Raw genomic sequence first — 15,721 nt, 5'->3', positions numbered from 1 at the left:
ATGTGAGTTATAGTCCTTGTGACGCACGGCTGTAATGCCTACGCCCTTTTGAACACCTGCAATCGTCCTGCGTCTCTTGCAGAAGGGTATCTTGCTAGCATGTGGAGTAGTGAAGGAACACAGGTGGTAGCTGAATCAGAGAAGGGAGGCAGCCAGCTCCACCTTAGTGGCTGGAGGAGGAGAAGGAGGAGGAGAAGGAGGGGGAGGGAGCTGGCTTTCGGAGGCGGTGGGGTGAGGCCATCCGGTTTCGCGATCAGTCGACAGTCTGAGCTTGGCAGGTGAAGATGTTCTCAGCGTTGCTTCTGTTCTTGGGCGTGACCCTCGTACTGGGTGAGTAGCAGTGAGGATGGACAGCTTTTTGAGAGGTTGTGATGCCTGCCTCTCTGTTTTAACCTAGTTATGTTTCTGTGGCACTGCCTGCCGTTACTATGTGTGTAATATTTTACTGTTCTGTTGTGATCATGAGTAACAAGAGGTTTATATATGTGTATATATATATATATATATATATATATATATATATATATATATATATATATATATATATATATATATATATATATATATATATATATATATATATATATATTTATATATATATATATATATATATATATATATATATATATATATATATATATATATATATATATATATATATATATATATATATATATATATATATATATATATATATATATATATATATATATATATATATATATATATATATATATATTTCAAAATCTATCATTTTCTGTTGTTATGTCGACATATATCACACTATATTGCAGTGAAGAAAGTTGTCTGAAAAAGAGAAACAATGTGAGCATTACCAGTTTTCTGAAATAGTGATATCTTTTGTTATATGTCACTCAAAATCACGTTGTGGAAGCAGGTAACTTATACCTCTGAAAGGGAATACTTTTCTTAATGACGATGTTCAACACATTAAAGGTTACCAAAATATTCCTCATGGTGATCTTACTCAAGTGTGGATTCTTGACTTAGATCACCACTTGGGTAGAAATGGGGCAGACACTACTGCTACGTCAACACAATACTAAGAGAGGAAAAGGAATTCTGAAGAACAAAACAATGAAGAACAAAGGAAATACATGGGCAAAAGTCAGATGACAAAAACCCAAATGGTTCATATAGAACATTACTGCTGGAGGACAGTAAATGTATCCTAAATTCTTATTACACTTTGATAGAGACGAGACAGTAAAGGAGAAGGCTCCATCCAACTCATCACTATATAAGCAAAGAAGATATGAAAGCAGAGGGCTCCTTCCCTACCCACCACTCCCTCAGGCACTTTAACTACCAAGAAAATATGAAGGACCACAGTACAGTATAGAGAAAATATAACAACAAAGAAAATCTTCACGAAAGGCTGGACAGAAAATGCATTTATGACTCCATTTCTCTAGGAAACAAGGGCCAAGCTCCTGCCTTGCCAAGGAAAAAATAAAAGCTGAATATCATATTGTTTTGGTTAAATTGGTTTATTTAGTGATAATCAACACCAATAAAGTATTTGTCCATCTTTATTTTGAATGACTTCGTTTTGACATTATGTGATGTAGTTCATTCCATTTAAACTATTTAGGTAAATATTTCCCACGTTTGTACAACATTATCCATTTCATTTCCTGCCGTTACTTCTGGTAAGTTTATATCTGCCTGAGGTAGAGATTATTGTGATATATATCCGGTATTTTGACAATCTCTGACAGATCTAATGTGAGTTTGCGCATTCTCTGTGAAAGATCATTTTAGATCTTCCAGTCTTTTTTCGTTAGGTTTATTTCTGAGTGACGGAGTTTAGTGCAGTTGCTCCTTTTTGTATTCGCTTTTGTTTTTCCTCGTGTCTGACAATTTTTTAAGGACCAGGACTGAAAATATGAAATTAAGCCTAACCTGACCATTATATGTGGCACATATGTACAAGGGGGCAACATGATTACACACACACACACACACACACACACACACACACACACACACACACATGCCCGTGTCCTTCTGGGTGAGTACACTGGTTCCCTTTGACACTGGGATCCTGGTTTACCAGTTTAGCCATCTGCACATCATCATCATCAGTAATCGAACCCACCTCTGTGTTGCCACCGGATACTCACCAACCATCTTCGTCAAAGCGCCTAAAAAACCTTGATGTGAAGGAGTTGTATAAGATGAAAATGAATAAAGGAAATTCACTCTTACACGAAAACAGAAGAAAAAACAACCCGGCCAGGGAAGTTCATGCGTCACTGCCAAGGTTACGAGAGGAGCTGCAAGAGGGAGGTGACGGGTTAAGCGTTTCTCTGAATAAGGCAACCACCACACACTGTAGATTCCCTCATAGTGGATGTCTCGATGTATATGAATACGTCTGTAATATCTCTCTTGTCTATTTGGGTAAGAAAAGTTTGGTTCTCGTAGTCCAAAAGATTTTGTTTTTCAAAGGCAAATGTAGGACCTGACTGGACGATACACGAAGTCCTTCACGTATATTAGACATACACCTCTTGGCCATTTCATGACTGAGTCGGCAAAAACATAAGTTGCAGTGAAGAAAATTACATATAATTTTCTGTGGCCGGGAACAAGTGACGACTCTATACCTTAACACCAAAATTAAAGGTTTCGCTGAAGTGTCAGTAGGATCTAATGCGACTGCCACCGTTGTATGAACAAACATCTTTGATATGAATAAATGTGTCAGGGAATAATTTGAGGACATATGAGCTGTAATGATACTGATATGAAGAGACCAGTCCGGTAGTGCAGGGCCATTGATTGATTCGTATCAAATAATCTGGTTGGAGGTTACTGATATAATGAGCCAATTCGGTGGTTCGGAGTCGTTAACTGATTCGTAACAGATATTCTGGCTGGTGGTCTGTCGTAAGGAGCTTCGAATACTAGCACACGGCCCCCAGTGCGTGTTGTGGCGACACACACACACACTGGACGGAGAAAGCAAGACAGAGTTCGACCACCTTTCCAGAATTCACGATAAGAAATTACTTTCTTGCGCATTACCATTTAATTAGCAGTAAATACTGAAAAAAATAGCAGTCGAAAAGAGACATGATCTGGTTAGGCATAGAAATGACCAATAAAAGGTACCTTTTTAGGCAGGAGGATAAGAGGATACCCACAACGATACCAACTTAGATTTGATTACCTTATTAGCCACGAAAGTTCCTTGTTAACCTTGGAGATGAGAAAGTCCTTTTATGTTTTTTGACATGAATACGAGAAAGTGCTTGGTTAGCCACCAGGAGAAACTACCTTATTAGCCATGCAGACAAGAAACTACCTTGTGAGTAAATAAGACGAGAAAGTATTATTTGCATCGTTCAAACGCGAATCTATCGTGTCAGCTGGTAAGAGGAGAAATTACTTTTATTAGCCGTTAGGACGAGAAACCCTAAATATTAGCAGACGTAATGCAAAACACATCTTTTACAAGGGTCGTTTTCTTTGGCTGTATCTAACATAACACAATAAGTTTGAAGACCTTGATAAAGATCCTGTATATGATTATGGTGTTCAGGGACGAGGCGCATGTCAATATTCCCTCTTTTACAAAAAGATTCTTTAGGTTACAGAACACTGGAAACTATAAGATATATTACAACATATATTTATCATTGATATCGTTTACTAGATTATTATTCCAGTAAGAATTAAAGTCATGCTTTTGGGAATATTCATTTATTGTAAAGACTTTGTATTATATCATCTGTCTATCTCGAACATGTTTCCCTTAGATTCTCACGTCTCTTTATACACCTTCCTCGAGAATATCTATCAACTCCAATAAATGACCTCAGATAATCTACGATATTCACCATCCCCTCACATCTCCCCCTCTTCTAAATGTCTTTTATTCCACACATACAGACATACAGTACATGCAGAGATAACCCCCAGAGAAGAAACCACCTCATCTTCCCCTTAGATCACCTTTTTTTCTACCCCTGAGACACAGATGATCTGAGGCTTTATCCTCGCTAGCAGCAGGCCACCCCCTCGGAAAGGGGGGGGGGGGGGGGGTTACCGGTTGACCTTGAGCGTCACATAATCCACGTCAATCCTTTTTATCCTCGATCTGTTCCTGGGGACTCGACCCTACCGCCGGGCAGGAATTCGAAGGTCACAACATTGCGCAGTCGACCAACACCAGCGTCTGGCCTTGGCTCTGTGTCGGTAATGTAATTTTCTCATGAAGGGAAGATAGATTTTGAAAGAGTCTCTCTTTAAGAAAAAAAAAAAATCCTGGCCTGAAAATCATGTCCATCACGAAGGAAGATAGATTTTGAAAGAGTCTCTCTTTAGGGGGAAAAAAAAATCCTGGCTTGAAAATCATGTCCATCATTTCCATGCGATGATGGTCCTGTCGACTCGACATTCAGATGTTCTTATTCTTGCCACTTAAGGTTTGGTGTGTGATCATAACCTGTTGATTCCAATAGACGTTGAGGATTCGATAGTTTTACCTCCTGTGAGATCTATGGCCATTTACTCACTTGAAAAATGTTTCATCCAAGCTGTCAGTATTGTACTGGCAAGACCTTACTGAGGTTTAGACACACACACACACACACACACACACACACACACACACACACACACACACACACACACACACACACACACAAACAATACACTGTCTGGCCATTGAGACAGATAATCTAAACGTAGAAACTATGCAGTGTTGCAGCTATAGCAATCATGTTCAGCTTATGTTGCAGGGCAAACAAAGAGTGTACACAGCATTGCAATGATCCATTTTCTTCTTTAATTTTCTGACCATATCTGTCTTACACTCATCTCTTACCCTTAGCTTGAGTTAAGGTGATAGAGAACTCCTTTTTGTTTCACCATTTACTGAAGGTATGTGAAGATTCTTTTTGTCCCTTATATAATACAGCTTAGCGACACGTTTTTTTTTTTTTTTTTCATCGAAGAACCTGATTATTGTGTGGCCTTGGGAGCTAAGGGAGATGCATGTCTGAAGGGGAGAGGGGGAGGAGAGAAGGGACACGAAGGAAAATACCGATGGAGATAAGGTGATGGAGATGGAAAGAGTGAGAGGGAGGAAGAAGGTATTCAGTACCAAATGTCGTATCAAGACCCTGTCTACTCTGGTCTCCCAGTTCCGGATAACTTCTCTCTTATTATCCGGATTCCCATTATCAAGCAACATGATACTTCAGCATATGATGAATCATATTCTCGAACTTCATAGTAAGACCGGATGACATGTACGTATATATCAGGGCTGTGAAGTATGATGCAACTGCGTTTGCCATCATATGACTCGAGGGGGAAGTTATTCCAGCAGGAGGAGGAGGAGGAGGAGGAGGAGGTTCGAAAAGTGAAAATGGAACAAAAATAACTTGAAGCCACTTTATTGTAAAGCTTTGATTAGCATATAGGGGGAAAAAGCTGTAGGATAAGTAGAGTCATTTTTGTTGGTCTCCCGAAGGTGAGACTCGTCTATATTCGACGGAAGAACAAAAGTAGAACCACTATGAATGGTGTCTAGTGAGAGGGGCGGCGCCACCTTTCTTGTGTCGCAGCAGCAGCTGCAGGTGGCCCAAGGCTCTGACGGAAAGTGAAAGGGTGAGAGAGGAATGTAGATGGATTCCGTGTCGGACTACTAATGAGAGTGACCACCATTTTCACCAGACGAGGGCTGGGAGGCAAAAGGTGAGAGGTGCTCGGAGATGTAAAGTCTAGTAGGCCATTTATATAGTGCAACCATCACTTCCCGAGTGTAGCTACTGAGCTCATGTCCATCCTTATGAGTAGTGATGTGAGGTTTGAGTTAGACAGATTGGATGAATTAGAGAGAAATTATGAGAATATGGCGTCTTAGGTCGCCTTTGGATTTACAAGCCCTCTACTGAACAGTTCTATGAGATCATGGGAAAGACAGATAACAGAAGACCTGATGGTCTTTGATGGGTGTTATCTGCTGGAGGACAGCATATAGGGTTATACAGATAGTAAGAAGACCAGCTGGTCTATGAAGAATCTATCTCCAAGTTGAAGGTAATAGGATCAGATATCTCTAATCTATATGGATGGGGACACGTTAACATCAAAGCAGGTGTGGAGAATACTGACCCCTGAGCAGTGTTGTGACTTGACGGGGGAAGGACTTACCAAAATGCTTCACGTCCATCAGGTTGTGTGAGGCAGGTGCTCATGTTGTTTTCTCTCGCAGTCGGTGACATGTGAGGCAGATGTATGAAGTCCGGATGTTTGGACACAATGTCTTGTGTGACTGCTGTTTTCAGTTCTTTTTATTTCTTTGAACAATGATCTGTGAGAGCCCCGTTTTCTTTGTTTACTTTCATGAAGGGTAGCATGGGGATCAGTTGTTTACACTGTTTGCTTCCCTTCCACACGAAGCAAGTGGTAAACACCTATGCATAGGCTGTCCCTGGATTTGCATCACAGTTTCTCTGGAAAGATAAACCCATGCTGCCTCAGGTGTAAATCTTCACTTCAACTTAACCAAGTACCAATTCGAACCGAAGAAAATATTATATAGATTTATACGAAAGGTTAAACGTCAGAAGATGAGAACAAACACCTTTGAATGAGGATGAAAGTGAGCAAGCAGCAACACCAGACCGTTTTGGTCGTCTTGAACTCCTTGTGACAGAGGAGGATCGAAGTCTCACGTTATAACAGTAGAATAACACTTGACTCAGTGAAAAGTATGTACGGAGGTGCGAACTATATCACTCATGAACTTGAAGTACGTCAAAAGGATATTGCATGAAGGACTGGGGTTAACCAGGATGGCAACACAGCCCAATATCTCGTTACCTGAGCCATGAAAAGGGCGCTACAGGGGCGGGGTGAGAGGGACACACACACACACACACACACACACACACACACACACACACACACACACACACACACACACACACACACACACACACACACACACACACAGGTCAACAACACATTCACTTTCCCACATATACATACATTTGCACAGTCACTTGTGTCAGATCTCCGAGAGACTCAAGCTTAGCCAAGACATAATTTCGTGGTGATCATAGTACGATCATGTGATACGTTCTCTTGGGAAGGAAATTGTGGTTGATTTAGAGGATTCTCTGGATGAATGTGAGAGAGAGAGAGAGAGAGAGAGAGAGAGAGAGAGAGAGAGAGAGAGAGAGAGAGAGAGAGAGAGAGAGAGAGAGAGAGAGAGAGAGAGAGAGCAGCCCTTGTAGCGTGTTGTCTCATCCTGTATCAGGAGTATCGTAGATGGGAAAAGGTTCAACCAGTCCAAAAAAGGAAGATTCCAGGGCACTAATGAAAGATCTTTTCCAATCTCCTTTTTCTTTTCTTTTTTTTTTCTTCAACATCTTAACCATTCGTTCCGCTTCCCGGCGACTCCTACATTTTGTCATGATCTATGGAGGGAAACAGACCATGATATAGGGAAGGAGACAGACCATGACATCTGGGTTACTTTCTCCTGAAGCTTCAGCCTACCAAACACTCGACTTTCTATACGTACGTGACATATTTAGTTCATGACTTTGGTCGTTTCCTCTCGTCCTGAAGCAGGGCAGACAACTTGTGTTTTCTCATCAATAAATTGATATTCTGGGAAGGCGTATTTTGCAATATGTCAATAATATAATATACGTCAATGACATAAGATACGTCAAACAATCCAAGTTTTCCAACGAAATCACCTTCAGTTCCTGGTTTGGTCAACATCAGTACACTTTCTGTACCACAGTTCATCGTCTCAATGTCCCAGAAAACACGCACCAGCCCGGAGGAATTATGAGTGTAATTTCACAGCACTGTAGCTTCCTCCTCCTCAGATATCTGTTTTAGGCAAACACTTGCGTCGCCACAAGATACAGATTTCCTCTAGTGTGTCTTAGTAACACGAGTATCCATAGTTCATGGAATGAGTCGAGAAAGTTATGGCAAAAAAAAAAAAAGCGGCATTTTCTCTTTTCTTGTGATTTTAGTTATCTTCTCGAGAGAGAAAGAGAGAGACTGTGGCCAGAGCTGCTCACATCACTGCGGGCCATACGACCAATGACTTCCTTTTCCTCGTTGACTTTTTCCATCTCACTTTCTTCATCGTACGTTCTCTCTTCTTAATCTCCCTCTTTATCCTTCCTTCTCTCCAGCCCATCGACTTCTGTCGGTCACCTCTCTCTCTCTCTCTCTCTCTCTCTCTCTCTCTCTCTCTCTCTCTCTCTCTCTCTCTCTCTCTCTCTCTCTCTCTCTCTCTCTCTCTCTCTCTCTCTCTCTCTCTCCATTCTCCAAAGCGTATCCAGGGCGGGGAACTGGAGGATTCTAGCGCCATTAAACCCTGCTGGTACCCAACCCAGACCCCGGCGTTCTTCCACTTCTGGTTTTCTCCTGGACGTGATCCCCCCCGTTTTCGTTTCTCTGCCCCAGTTTTCACTGGGGAATAACAATTAAAAATGTGAAAGGAAAGTAGACGAACGCTAGCCGCAGTAAACCACTGGATCGTATCGAGGCTAGATGGTGATCAGGAGGTCACAAATAGGGACAGAACCTAGTGTGGAAAGGATAGAGAAAGCCTCCTCCGCTCTCTGTTTCCCTGTGTTTGAGGTCCATGATCGCCCTTCCTGAAGATTAAGATAGAGAACTTCAGCTATGCGGAAGGTTTTGATTGCTGTGTTTAGGATTCTACATGAAGTCCCTAGTTTACAGTTTGCTGCAGAATCTTAAGAACGTTCACGTCAGAGAGAGAGAGAGAGAGAGAGTGAGAGAGAGAGAGAGAGAGAGAGAGAGAGAGAGAGAGAGAGAGAGAGAGAGAGAGAGAGAGAGAGAGAGAGAGAGAGAGAGAGAGAGAGAGAGAGAGAGAGAGAGAGAGAGAGAGAGAGAGAGAGAGAGAGAGAGAGAGAGAGAGAGAGAGAGAGAGAGAGAGAGAGAGAGAGAGAGAGAGAGAGAGAACACACCCACGTGTGAGTAACTGTGTCGAGAGTTTGTCATGAGGCAGGACCTGCGCGTGTGGCGCTAGCACTACATGTCTTGCTTGATCAACAATGGTGTTCTTCTCCACATACAAAGTCTATCTGGAATCGTTTCGCCATCAGCCTTCTCCATATTCTTTAACATGCTTCTGTGTTGATTCTATACACCATTTTTTTTTTCTATTTGAGTTGATATGTGTTTAGTCCCCACTAGAACCCAACCAACCCATCCTCATCTTCATTTCCCCACGAGACGTCGTCTCTTAACCAATGCGTTCCTTTGCAGGAAGTCCACAAGTGCGCTCCCAGGACGAACAGCTCCTCTCTACGTCCTCACGAGCCTTTGAGTGCCTGGAAGACGGGATCTACGAGGACCCAGAACAGTGCGACAAGTACTGGGTGTGTGAACAAGGGTTTGCTACACCCAGGCTCTGCGAAGATGGACTGGTCTTTGACATCCTGAAGGGGACGGCTGGTCACAATGACCCTTGTGATTCACCCTACGTCGTCGACTGCGGGAACAAGCTCAAACTCCGTGAGTAGTATGGCTTTATGGGCGTTTGTGGCTGCGGCTAGGAATTAACTGTGATGAACTCGTTTTGTTATGAGTGTGATGAAAACTTCAGTACTATAAAAGTACTGAAAACATGACTTCATGAAGGTTGAGGAGCTTTAAAAGCCTTAAGTTTCAGTAATACAAAGATATCTGTATATCACACACGTGTCTGGGACATGAGTGAATCTTTCATGTATTCATGAGTATAATGAGAGATGTTCGTCGAAGTAGGAGGCAGGAAACCTTAAGTTCCTCTGCCACTTCAATAGTTCAACTCTTCATCTTTTCCAAGATCTGTAAGCCTGGCATACCCACGACATTTGTAAATCTCACTTTCTACCAACATTTCTACGTCTCTTCTCCATTAACACATCCTTACCTTAATACTGCAATCTCACACCTTCCCCTAACGCGTCTAGATTTTGCCTTCTCTAGCACCTCAAGACCCCTACCTTCCCTTCCACTAGTGCCTTTAACGATGGCCTTCCTCTAACACACTTTTATGTTTCACCCTCCTTTAGTCTCCCTAATTCCCTTTTTTCCTCTTAACCTTTGGATCTTACAATGCCCCAATACCTTACACCTTCAACTCTTACCTCATCCTTGACTGCTACGTCTCACTTGTCCCATCTTTCCCTAACACCTTTAAGTTTCAATCAGCTTTGTACCTTTGCATGACGCCCCTATTCCTTCACCTTAACCCCGCCACTCACACCTTTAATTCTAACACTTCCTCCCTCCCGCCCCACGCAACTCAAAACCTCATCACCTCCCCCCTTACACCTTCAACTTGGACTGAAAGTCTCTCCTCTCACATACAGAGGAGCCACAGTACGTGAGTGACTACTGCCCCAGGAAGAATGGCGTCTTCGAAGACCCGGATCCGACAGTGTGCACCCGGTACTACACCTGCATCAATGGAGTCCACTTGGCGACCGACTGCAACCCGGGGCTCCACTTCGATGTCGAGAATGGACTCTGCAACTATCCTAAAATAGTGGGCAGAAGTGGCTGTGTTGAGAAGACGAGCAGTGAGTATTGGAGACACAGTCACCTTCTTGGGTAGGAGAGAGGGATATAGAAGGGAGGGCGGAGGAGAAGAAAGAAGGAGGAAGAGATGTGACCCTGAGGGATGATGAGAACTTGGACTAAATGGATATTATCACTTAAGAAAGACTAGAGCTTACATTACCTGATAGACTAAGAAATAGATCCTACACTCCCATTCACCAATTATATATAACAGACACTTATAACTACCCCGTAAGCACTTACTTGACATCTCACATCACTAATCGACTTAGAAATATGCTTTATAATCCTTCAAACGTGACTCACGCACCTGACATACCTCCATAGACAAACACCACCTTCACCTTAATGCTCTTTTTCAGCTTGCATTAAGAATGGGGCCTTCTGCTGTACTGGGGAGAAGGTCTTCACCGAACAAGGCCTGAGCATTCCCCATCCTAGTTACCCTGACCTCGAAGATTGCCAGAAGTTCTACGTATGCTTGAACGGCCTAGTTCCTCAGGAAAGCTCCTGCAGCTTAGGTCAAGTTTACAACGAGAAGACTACAGTGTGTGACTTTCCGGAGAGAGTCCCCGAATGGTGAGTACGATTCGGTTTATGTAAACGAGACAGTTTCCTCATTGTTGATACAATCCGGTTGTGAACTTCTGTCTTAAATTAATCCCTCCTTACTGTTGATGAATTAAGTGTCAATATCTTCTTATTATAGATGAAAAGATAGATGATAGTACCACTACAGCTAATACATTTTGTGTACAAATGGTGTTGGAGAATGACTGTGTGACGGAAAGGACATTATCACATGTGTTAGTGGAGAACATATATTGCTACCACTGGGTAAGTGTGAGAAGAGGGATTCAGAGCCTGACAGCGAAAAAAAAAAGATAATCATTCAATTGTCGTAATTCTTTTGCAGTACAGGGAATTATCTTATCCCTTCACTTCGGACACTACAGTCAATGAGGGATGGAAGATTCATGACCCCCTATTTACATATCCAATGTACCTGATGTACCACGACAATCAGATGATCATTTCCCTCCGTTAATATCCATTGATATACCTCGACATTCAGCCATCATGCCCTCAGCGTTTATACTTAACATACCCATAACATTATAGTCACTGTGCAAAGTTTTATCCGTCGTATAGAACCGAAGTGGAGACTGAATTGTTATGATAGAAGAGAGGAGTGAATACTGAATCATATGCTTCTTTGATCAACAAGAGGACATCTCTGTTAACACTTATCTTTTTTGTGATCAGGAAAACAGGTGTATCTCAGAAGGCTTCGGAAAACAGGTGTATCCAGGAAGGTAGGGAGAAAGCAGGTGTATCTAGGAAGATAGGGGGAAAACAGATGTATCTAGGAAGGTAAGGGTAAAACAGGTGTATCTACAGAGGTAGGGAGAAAACAGGTGTATCAAGGAAGGCAAAGGAGAAAACGAGTTCATCTGTGTCCTGATGTTTAGTCTCCCTCACGATATCCTCCCCCTCTCCCTCACCTCATAAAATGCCTCGCTCACATGTTCTATCCCCCTCCCTCACCCACGATACCCTGTTCTAACCTCCCTCAACCCCCACCTATACTAGCCATCCCTTCGAAACACCTCCACCCACTACCTAGCCAGGTTCCCGCAACCCTCCCAGTGTCACTCATCAGTCTGCTCTCTTCCAGCTACGGGTGGTACAGAGATCACCCACAGTTCTCCGACTACTATGTTGATAACGATACAAACACCTCACCCGACATTGGTAACCAGGACACGCCCAACTAGACCTTATATCCTGAAGAGGACCGGCTGGTGCAGGGGAGGAGGTCGTTGGTTTTGAGAACATACACCATTATTACATGCCTGACAAACAGCAGCAGTTCTCTGTGTTATGAACCTCGCCACCGTTACACATTGGCTACATATATGAGTATATATATGTACACTCAGAAAGTCTCCAAAGCCTTTGGAAAGGCTTTGGAGCCTTTCTATACATATATATGCCACTCCTGTAATGCATGCTTTCTAGAATCCCTATGCTAAATATGTGAGTTTAGAAAGTGCAGAATGTGGTCAGTCATTGATAGATGCTGTAGGCAGAAGAGCATTCATTCACTCTCCTATTGTGTCGCCACGAATGCTTGACACAAACATCTGCTGTTTTTACCAGGAAGAGGAACATGTGTAGTACACATATTCTACATCCTTTTATGTGCTCAGTGCATTTTATTCATTATTCATGCGACCTCATATCATTCATTCATTATTTCTTATCTTGTTCTGTATTTCCCTTTAAGTGCATCAGCTAACATTGCATTTCCTCCCCCAACAGCATGCACAAGGGTAAGCGATAACTCTTTGTTTGAGACTATGACGACTGATCATCTAAAATTCGTCGCATGTTTGACTGAACTAATATCTTCGTTACTTTTTCCAAATTACTTACAGCCTGAATGATTTTTTTTCTTTTCATTCTAATATTCCATGTTCCAGCTGATGAGGAAGCCGTCTTCCATCCTCTGACTCATCTTAACAAAGCATGCCAACCTCGTCCCGTTTTCTTTGCAGCAAGGATTTTTACAAGAACAACAAACTCTTTGACGTCGTCTATGACGACGCTGATGGCGACGGTCTCAGAGACTTCGGAGATCGCCGGGACTTTAGCCAGACCTCCATCAACTAACTCCTCTGTCTCCATCACCTCCCTCAGCCACCTCACCCCGTGCGACGCAGCCGTCTCCTGCTCCTCCTCCTCCTCCCGCTCCTCCTCCTCCTCTTCCTCCTCCTCCTCTTCCTCCTCCTCCTCTCCCTCCTCCTCCCGCTCCTCATCCTCCCCTTCCTCCTCCTCCTCCTCCTCCTCCTCCTCCTGGAACCTGTACCTGCAAGACAGTCCCTCCCAGTAATCTGCATGGCCTCAGCTGCCCTCACCACCTCTTCGGTTCTCTGTGATCGTCTGTTATACTTGCATGGTCAGTTCCCTGTAGACTGGAGCTCATGTAATTGAGAGATGATAAATATTTCTGTTGACGACTCATTAATCCTGTTATCTGATAATCTAATGACAAGTGCATGATGATTTTTGCATGATTGCAGATAATGCAGTTTTGACTTACATATTCTCTCACCACAGTTAACCCTTAGACTGTGACACATACACCTCTTCTTCCTCAGTCTGTTGAATAATTAACTACGCCCCTTTTTTCTGTATTTTTCATCAGTGTGAATTCTTCAAGTTTCTATGAAGGCAGATTTGTCTTCGAACACGTCCACACACGTACATACGATTAGTATTTTCTTCAATATCTGTTTAAACTTCCTCTCTAGTTATGTTAGTTATATAACCAGTCCCTTCAAATGTATGTCATGTCAGTGTTAACATGATATTACGAGAGACAGTTCAATGCTTACTAGGACACTTGCCCTTATCATGTTATGAAGTGAGACAGACATCTTGGCATGGCTTGCCAAACGGATGAAAATTGGAGCACACTTCCCCCTTGCCTGTCATGACCTGTTGCAGGTCGTGTCAACACTCTGGGGCATGTCACTGTGCAGCCCACAGTGAGGTGTTCACACTGTACATAGAGGGGTTTCATTATATACCCCACGACACATATCTTAATATCTTGCTTTGTACTATTTAGATAAACCATTTTTGTTTGAGGTGCGTCAAGAATTATAAACGCACACACACACACACACACACACACACACACACACACACACACACACATACACACACACACACACACATACATCCTTCATCCATATACCTTTTACTACCATTCAACCAAGAACATTGTGAATTACTCTCTCTGCTCAATGACAAAGCTGGGTATTTCTAAAAGTTGTATTTACGTTAAGCGTCTGATAATTGAGTTTGTATGTAAATAAAACATTTATCAGTAAAGGTTGTATAATCTTCCCCATCATGAGTATTGCAATGGTATCTATCATAAAAGGAAACCATTTCAGCTATTTTTCTTTGTCATGGTGCTACGCGTTAGCCCTGCCACTCTGACTGAACCTTTATCTCAGGTACTTCCTAGTAGCGATGTATTCCCTCTCCTCCTCTCCCTCCTCCTCCTCTCTCACAGGTCAGGTCAACGTAGAGGATCTCCAAACCTCCCTAGGCAAGGTGGAGTGAGGTCAACCCATCCATAGGAAGGGCCACAACAGCTCAGATCAGAAAAAGTCAGGTCACCTCATGCCATCAATGTATAAACAAGACAAAGAATATACGCTGAGGAATCGAGACAGACTTTGATAATAGACTATCATTGTCTCTTTCTCTGCAATGACCTACTCCCGAGCTACATATGTAGTGAGAGTATATGTGGCCTTAGAATTTACCTGAACACCTGAAGGGGACTATAAAGATCTTTCTGTTGATGGCTTGACGCCTGCGACCTTAATGACCCAGGCAGCTGATTAGGTCTAAAACCCAACCCACCCCATGCCAAGGTACAAATCCTGACAATAACAACTTTTCCAGTGATGTGTAGAAACCGGGGAGAATAACCTGTGTCTGCTGTAGTAACTTGGCAGTAAATGAGGAAAAGAACTTGGTTATGATAACTTCCTATAACCTTAGACCAAGGAAGCAATGAGTATCTAAATACATAACTTCTGAAATCAACTTTAGCAGATGGAACATAGAACCACGAAACAAAGAAGGGAAGCTGTTGTCTTGAATATGATAACACATGGGTGTGGCTGACATACTTTGTATCAAGAGTGAGCATACGATTGGCATCTAGGGATTAACATAGCCTGCTTAGGGGCTGTAGACTGACCCAACAACTAAGTGAAGCATCAGCAATTTGCACCATTAAAGAGGTATAAGACACAGTATAGGTGAAGTATTTTTGTATGAGCTGTGTCATCTCACTATCCATAAGACAATCATGAATAGAGGCCAAAAGGGCAGCTTTAGAGAACACCAGGGGACTTCTCGTTTAACGAAGCTGTTCAACCTTGTGAACTGTTTGCTGGATTGTTGGGCCATTCCATACGTGAGGCGTGTAAAAGCTTTCTGTAAATAATTCTTTCGCGATATTGTGGGTTTGAAGACTATTAACTGCGAGGGTCATTATGAATGTCAGCGTCAAATTATTACC

At 42.5% G+C, this 15,721-nt stretch overlaps 1 protein-coding gene across 2 annotated transcripts; it reads left to right on the top strand.

The window, feature by feature from the left end:
• The first annotated feature begins 173 nt into the window (after positions 1-173).
• On the top strand, positions 174-14,354 carry LOC139763892 (protein obstructor-E-like). 2 transcript variants are annotated; one of them, XM_071690304.1, is made up of 5 exons: positions 174-330; positions 9,307-9,555; positions 10,398-10,607; positions 10,971-11,187; positions 13,170-14,354. In XM_071690304.1, exons 1-5 carry the CDS (start codon positions 285-287, stop codon positions 13,282-13,284), a joined length of 837 nt encoding a protein of 278 aa, XP_071546405.1. In that variant the 5' UTR covers positions 174-284; the 3' UTR covers positions 13,285-14,354. The 2 variants fall into 2 exon arrangements, with proteins under 2 accessions (XP_071546405.1, XP_071546406.1); XM_071690305.1 differs by having other exon boundaries at positions 12,287-14,354.
• The last annotated feature ends 1,367 nt before the right edge of the window (positions 14,355-15,721 follow it).

Source organism: Panulirus ornatus, chromosome 48, assembly GCF_036320965.1.
Source record: "Panulirus ornatus isolate Po-2019 chromosome 48, ASM3632096v1, whole genome shotgun sequence".
Lineage (NCBI taxonomy): Eukaryota > Metazoa > Arthropoda > Malacostraca > Decapoda > Palinuridae > Panulirus > Panulirus ornatus.
The sequence above is the reverse complement of the archived record's forward strand: the minus strand, read 5'-3'. Positions and strand labels throughout refer to the sequence as shown.

What these genes read in the sequence shown, in the direction of transcription:
- LOC139763892 (XM_071690304.1), top strand. Translation starts at nt 285, where the DNA reads ATGTTCTCAGCGTTGCTTCTGTTCTTGGGCGTGACCCTCGTACTGG. An exon ending in GGGCGTGACCCTCGTACTGG is followed by an intron (nt 331 to 9,306) that starts GTGAGTAGCAGT and finishes GTTCCTTTGCAG; the next exon opens with GAAGTCCACAAGTGCGCTCC. An exon ending in CTGTGTTGAGAAGACGAGCA is followed by an intron (nt 10,608 to 10,970) that starts GTGAGTATTGGA and finishes GCTCTTTTTCAG; the next exon opens with CTTGCATTAAGAATGGGGCC.